This window comes from Rhipicephalus microplus, chromosome 1, assembly GCF_043290135.1.
Source record: "Rhipicephalus microplus isolate Deutch F79 chromosome 1, USDA_Rmic, whole genome shotgun sequence".
Lineage (NCBI taxonomy): Eukaryota > Metazoa > Arthropoda > Arachnida > Ixodida > Ixodidae > Rhipicephalus > Rhipicephalus microplus.
Window position 1 is genome coordinate 27600408 of NC_134700.1, and position 7649 is coordinate 27608056.

Sequence of the window (7649 nt, forward strand, 5' to 3'; positions counted from 1 at the left end):
TACCCCAGGCCCCTCTTTCGACAACATAACTGCCACAATACTCGAATCCGGTTTTAAATCGCACTACAAAAGGGAAGTTCGTGAATCCTTTCTTATTCATAAGTTTAACGCCATAGCGTCTGGAATAAACGAGAACCCACGGAGGCTTACGTTTTTACCGGCAAAACAGAAAAATCAACCGCCGTAGCCCACATACACGTTTGTTCACTGCCGTGATTACGTTGCGGCGTCATTGGTGACACATTAGTTAGTTGACCAGAACGCATGCACACTCTGTTGCCACATTTGTGACATCAATGGTGATATTATGCTCATGTATATTTCATTGACAATGAACGTAACTTACCATGGCATTGCTTTTTTTGTTCATTCACAAATGTTGCGACATCACAAGTGTCCATCATATTATTTGTATCTATGTTTTTAAGTCACCTTGCCCTACCATATTCTGTATAGCGCACTGCTGCTCCGCTATCAACAAAATGCTGCGCATGTCTGAATATCTTTTTGTTAACATGTATATCAATATTGCTAAGAGTGATTATTCACAATTGGGGCCCCCATGCTATGTCCATAAGAAGTGCGTGTTAGTGTAATATGCACGTATGCCCTGACGAAGGCCGGTCCCCGGCCGTAACGTTGGCAATAAAGCATCGTTTTTCGTTTGCCCGTTCGCTTCTTCTGGTGACTTATATATATATATATATATATATATATATATATATATATATATATATATATATATATATATATATATATATATATATATATATATATATATATATATATATATATATATATATATATATATATATATATACAGATGAAAGAAAGAAGCTTGTCAGGGACCAAGTTATTTCGCCTCATACTCCCCTGATGATGTGCAGACATGCATACCGCTGAAATTTCTTCGCAATCTAATAACTCCAGACCTCGAGGTGTACCCCTATCATCAAGTAACATAGACAACCTGTCTTCATATAAACTTTCCGTTGATGAAATTTCGCTATTGTTACGAGGACTCAATTTTTGTCCAGTGACAGGAGGTTTTAGTGAATTCAAGTTGATGAATAATTTGGACACTTTTGTCAGAAACTTGAGACCAAGAGTATACTTCCTTGACAAAAGCCCTCCTTATACCCCTACCTCTATTTTGCCATCTTACAAGCATTGGGCCCCGCAGGGGCGCCTGCGCAAGTAGGCGTTTGGTGTGTAGCGACACCATGGACCCGAGCTAACGGGGGAGTTTCGGCTCCCTCCCACGCCTAGCCGTGCGTGGCTTTGCCGTGTCCGGGGAAAAGGGGATCCTGGGGGTTGAGCTGACGCTGGGTAATTGGACCTTTAAGGCCCCCCGGCAGAGGCAAAACACCCCTTTGGCCCCGGCTTCACGTAGACGGCACCCCTGGGCTGACCCACCCAGGGGAAATCGGCAGTCGCCTCTTCCTATCTCTCTCTCTCTCTACATCTTCGTCTTTTGTTCTCACTTTACATCTTTCCTGTATTCTCCTCACTTCATTTCGCTTCCAATTTTTCTTGGCGGCAAAGGTTAACCTAGTGTAAATATCCAACCTTGGGTAGATATATTAGGTTATAGCGGCCATGTACGGCTGGCGCCTGCGCCTCCTTCGCATCTCGCAGCGTCCCCTTGTTGGGCTCGGTGGTGGGTGGCTGGCATGGCCGCCGAATAAGCTATCAAATTTATGGGAACCCCTAGACCTCTCACAACTAATCGCCCCTCCAAGAGGTGGCGCACCGAGGCAATTTTTGAATTTGTTCCAAACAAAAAAGATAACTTCCCCAAGTACCACATTATCCACTGTGAAAGTACAGAAAAGAAGGCTAGAAGTATTTCACCTTTCCTTGTGTCCAAATGTCTCATAGAAACGCTGGGCGCAGGCTACAAGGCCACAAAGACCGCCAGTGATGACCTGTTACTTGAAATAAAAGACAACGCACAGTACCAAAGACTACATAAACTCACAGCATTTGGGGATCAGCCTATCACAATCACACCGCATCGAACCATGAACACAGTGAAGGGTGTTGTATCAGATGGAGACCTGATGGACCTCTCTGATGATGAACTTCTAACAGGCTGGAAAGAGGAAAACGTCATTCACGTGCAGCGTATCAAAATAAGAAGAGAAAATAAGAAAATCCCAACGAAGCACATCATACTAACTTTCGCATCTAGCACCCTCCCCACTGAAATAGCAACAGGATATCTTAAACTGCCAGTTAGACCATACATACCCAACCCGCGGTGCTGCTTTAAGTGTCAGAGGTTCGGGCACGGCTCCCGAGCTGCCGAGGACAGCTTACCTGCGCGAAATGCGGCACCAAAGGTCATACCGCTGACGATGACTGTCAGCTACAAGTGCACTGCGCAAGCTGTGAGGGTGACCCTCCTGCATATTTCAGGTCATGCGTGGCCTGGAAAATGGAACAAGAAATTATTAATACAAAGTTTAAATTGAACATAAGTTTCCGTGAAGCGCGGCAGCGCGTTTCCCCGCATTTTGCTGGGAACACATCGTATGCCGAAGTGGTGCGAGGGTGGTCAGCACCACTTCGGTTTTCGGCAATGCCTTGGACCACGCCCAGCGTGCCGAGGCAAACGCCACAAGCCCCCATGGGGGAGCAGCCTCGGCTTCCCCGCCCTCCTTCAATACAGCCCCACCGAAGGCCCCTGTGAACTTAGCAGCAGCCAGGGCACCACACAAACTAAAGAGGTCCCCTCAACCTCCAGCCCGGTGGGGTTTAATGCTCCGTCTGTCATGACGAAGCCTACAACGAAAACAACATTATCTGTCGTCTCTCCTGAGGCGATGGACACATCAACTGCACCGGCGCAGACTGCGCCAAAGTAGCGGCGGGGCTCCCTCGACTGCTCTAAAAAAGACAAAACGGTGATTACAGGGCTTTCTAAAGGCTCTGTAAGATAAGTCACTTCTCTCTTTAAACACCAGCCACACTCATTTCGTACACACAGCACTTCTTAATCCCATAATGGAGACACAAATTACACAATGGAACGTCAGAGGACTACTTCGAAACCTCGACGATGTCCAAGACCTTCTACACAAACATTCTCCAAAAGTGCTGTGTGTACAGGAAACACACTTAAAATCTAAGAATACAAATTTTTTGCGTCAATATGTGGTCTTCCGAAAGGACAGAGATGATGCTGTGGCGTCATCTGGTGGTGTAGCCATCATAATTAATCGAGGAGTAGCATGCAGTCATCTACCACTACTAACATCCCCAAAGGCAGTGGCTGTTCGAGCAGTTCTATTGAATAAGCTCGTCACCATCTGCTCTCTATACATACCGCCGCAACACCGCCTGGAAAAACATGATTTCCAGTCTTTAATAGATGAGTTACCAGAACCTTATTTGATTCTAGGGGACCTGAATGCGCAGAGCGGTTTATAGGGTGACTGTCGATGTGATGCACGACGTCATCTCATTGAACAGTTCCTCTTTTCATCAGGTGCTTGTCTGTTGAATAGGAAAAAGGCAACATATTATAACCTTGCAAACAATACTTACTCCTCCATAGACCTCAGTATCGCATCTCCTTCACTTGTACCATTACTTCAGTGGAAAGTCATAAATAATCCATACGGAAGTGACCATTTTCCTTTAGTTTTGAGTACACCAATAACATATGAATGTCCTCCACATGTTTCCAAATGGCTGGTGAACAAAGCCGACTGGGAACAATTTCAAAAGATTACACACCTAAGTTGGACTGACATTGGCGGATTAGGCATAGATGAAGCTGTGCAATACTTCACGGCTTTTCTTACTGACGCAGCAGCCAAGTGCATTCCACAAACATCTGGACTGCCCGGCAAACGACACGTCCCGTGGTGGAACACTGAGTGTCAGAATGCGCGAAAGGAACAGAACAGGGCATGGAGGTTGCTGCGCAACTCGCCGACAGCGGATGAAAGTTTTGTGCGTGATGGCTTCAGCGGAGATCAAGCATTCTTGGGCTGCTCAAAAAGCTGACGTGACACGACGCGGACCAGTGAGCCTGTGTCAATAAGCATTAATACGTCAACACCTGCCCACTCGAAGTTGCGACGTATTGGGGGCTTCCTCCCGCATCGATCTTAGCGTCCAAATGTGCAGGCTATCATGAACGCCTTCATCTGTTTCCCCTTCGTTAACAGCCTGGACTCGGCTGCGTGTTTCCGAGTGTGCTTGTTGAGTTCGAGACTTTGCGGTTTGATCATTCCGACATTTCCGAGCTAGATGACCAAGTTCACCGCAACAATAACAACGCGCGTTATATCAACGGAAGGCATTACTGTTATGTCTCATACTGCCACAACGCCCGCATTTAGCGAGTGCCTCTTTGCTCGTGGAGGACTGCGCCTTGATTCTGAGCACAACTGATGCTTCGCTGACCATTTTACGGGCATCACTCTCTGCCGCTTCAGCTGTGAGGGCCATTGTTTCGGCGTCCTCTAACGTCATATCTTTCTTTGTCAGCATCTGCTTCTGCAGCGCGCTCGATCTGATGCCGCACACTATTCTATCCCGCAGCATTCGGTCGAGCATGGTATCAAAATCCCAGTTGTCCGCGATTCGGTGAATCTCAGTAATGAATTTTTGAACAGACTCACCGTCCAGCTGGCAGCGGTTGAAAAAGCGGAAACTTTCTGCAATCACATGGCGCTTGGGATCGAAGAACTCGTCCAAGGCTTTCACGACGTCCTCATACTCTAAAGAATTAGGCTTCTTGGGTGCTATTCTTCCTGATAGTATCTGGACAGTGCGAGTACTTGAGGCTGCCCCTAACAACGTCCGTTTCCTGGCTGACTCTGTCCCCCCTGTTGCTTCAAAGTAGGCTTCTGCCTTGATGACATACGCCTTCCAATTGTCTTTCTTGTCGTCGAAGTCCGGCAGTTGCTGGTGCGCCATCGTCGTAGCTGACGTCCTGCTTGAATCCAGGGTTTTTGTATCCCACCTTCGTTGTCACTATTACGTCGTTCGTCGATCCCTGTGCGTTGGCGCAAGCGAAGTAGACACAAGGTAACAAGTTGGTAGAATGGGCGTTTATTTGCAGTGTACGTTACAATAAAAAGACTCAAAGTAAAGAGGGAAAAGGTAAACAACGTAAGTGAAACAAGAGATAGAAGCTTTCGCTTTAACACTGGGCCGAAAACTGATACAGGTTACACTTCCGTTACAACAATATGTATATATATATATATATATTTATATCTATATATATATATATATATATATATATATATATATATATATATATATACACATATATATATATTGCCGCGTTCTATTTCTCAAGTTTTGTTGGGTTGCTTGCTGTGCGAAGAACTACCGAAGATCCTCCGACGACGGTGACGACGCGACGGAGCTTTCCGAACACAACGCCAACCTGGCAAAGCCCTGACGGTGAAAGCTCACTTACCGAAGGTGGCCTGACGATGCAACATGGAAGCAGCGGAACAAGCCGACGTAGCCGTGACCCGAAGCCACGCCCTAACTGTATTGCGAGACAGCGAACTAACGACCTCGATGTTCTTATCGACGGCCACAGAGTGACCGCTCTCGTCGATACTGGAGGCGACTATTCTGTCATCGGTGGGTCATTCGCCACGAAGTTAAAGAAAGTTAGGACAGCTTTGGAAGGCCCTGAAATCCGCACAGCCGGAGGTCATCTCGCAACGCCTACAAGAATCTGCGCAGCGAGAGTCACCATTAACGGCCGTATTTATCCTACAGACTTTGTAGTCCTACAGCGTTGCTTGAGAGATGTCATCCTTGGCATGGACTTCTTATGCCTCCATGGTGCTGTCATCAACCTAAGAACAAAGTCGATAACGTTATCCACAAAAGAAGCACTACCGCCGCGCACGTCGTCGGGAAACCACACCATGAATGTGCTCGAAGAACAAGTCAGCATTCCGCCTCGCTCCAGTGTAATTATTTCAGTCGGTGCTACTAAACCACCTGACTTGGAAGGCGTCGTTGAAGGCAGTCAGCATCTGTTGGTCACCCGAAATATTTGCGTCGCAAAAGGAATTGCAGAGCTGCGGGGAGGCAAAGCAACGGTTATGCTCACGAATTTCAGCAATGAGTACAAACATGTGAACAAAGAAACAACGGTCGCATACATCGAAGAAATTGTGGACGCCACGAGTGCTTTCGCCCTCGCCGATTCTGCGGAACCTGCTCAGAGGAGCCAAGCTCCTCCCACAGCTTTCGCCGTCAATCCCAGACTTCTGAACCATAAGCAAGAACAGCTCAAGGCCCTGCTCCTCCAAAACGAAGATTGCTTTTCATCGTTATCAAAAATTCAGTAGACCCCAATCACGAAACATTCGTCATAACCAAAGAAAATGCCAGACTACTCCGTCAGAGTCCGTACAGGGTTTCGACGCGAGAACGTGAGGCCATGAAGAGACAAGTTGATAAGATGCTGCGGGATGACATCATCCAGCCGTCCAAGAGTCCATGGCCGTCCCCCGTGGTGTTAGTGAAGAAAAAGATGGGACCCTACGCTTCTGCGTTGATTATCGCCGCCTGAACAAAATCACAACAAAGGACGTGTATCCTCTCCCACGAATATACGACGCACTTTATCGACTCCATAATGCCAAGTATTTTTCCTCAATAGACCTCAAGACTGGCTATTGGCAAATCGAAGTCGACGAAAGAGACCGAGAGAAGACGGCGTTTATAATACCGGACGGCCTCTTCGAGTTTAATGTGGTGCCCTTCGGTCTTTGCTCAGCGCCTGCAACTTTTCAACGCGTTATGGATACAGTACTAGCAGGATTGAAGTGGCAGACTTGCCTTGTGTACTTGGACGACGTCGTCATGTTTTCCTCAAGTTTCGACGAGCATCTTCGGCGCCTTGAAGCTGTACTTAAAGCCATCAAGACCTCCGGACTCACACTGAAGCCAGAAAAGTGCAGATTTGCGTACGAGGATCTTTTGTTTCTGGGGCACGTTGTTAGCAAGTCTGCAGTTTCTCCCGATCCACGTAAAACAGCCGCCATTGCCGACTTCACGCCCCCCACTGACAAGAAGGCGGTGCGCCGATTTCTGGGCCTATGCGCCTATTATAGGCGGTTCGTGAAAAACTTCGCCCGCATCGCCGATTCTCTCACTAACCTTACCAAGGCCGACGTGGAGTTCAAGTGGGAAACGCCACAGGAACACGCTTTCCAGGAGCTTAAACATCGCCTCCAGACGCCTCCGTTACTTGCCCATTTCTATGAATTCGCCGAGACAGAAATACACACTGACGCAAGCAGCGTAGGTCTTGGCACCGTTCTTGTGCAGAGGGCTAACGGACTTGAAAGGGTTATCAGTTATGCCAGCCGATCGCTATCGAAAGCGGAAGCCAATGATTCCACAACAGAAAAGGAGTGCGTCGCCATCATCTGGGCTACGTCGAAATTTCGTTCCTGCCTCTACAGCAGGCCCTTCAAAGTTGTGAGCGACCACCACGCCTTGTGTTGGCTAGCCACCTGGAAGGACCCTTCAGGTCGCTTCGCATGATGGAGCCTGAGACTTCAAGAATATGACATTACCGTCGTTTACAAGTCCGGCAAGAAACACTCCGACGCCGACTGTCTCTCTCGTGCGCCTGTCAACCAACCACC

The 7649-nt window shown here is 47.6% G+C and overlaps 1 protein-coding gene across 1 annotated transcript; it reads right to left on the reverse strand.

Annotated features, from left to right (window-relative positions):
- Positions 1–4302: 4302 nt before the first annotated feature.
- Positions 4303–4935, reverse strand: LOC142765218 (uncharacterized). The gene has a single exon (XM_075865877.1). It carries the CDS (start codon positions 4933–4935, stop codon positions 4303–4305), a length of 633 nt encoding a protein of 210 aa, XP_075721992.1.
- Positions 4936–7649: the final 2714 nt, after the last annotated feature.

Coding starts and splice junctions, on each gene's coding strand:
- LOC142765218 (XM_075865877.1), bottom strand. CDS start 4,935: ATGGCGCACCAGCAACTGCCGGACTTCGACGACAAGAAAGACAATTGG.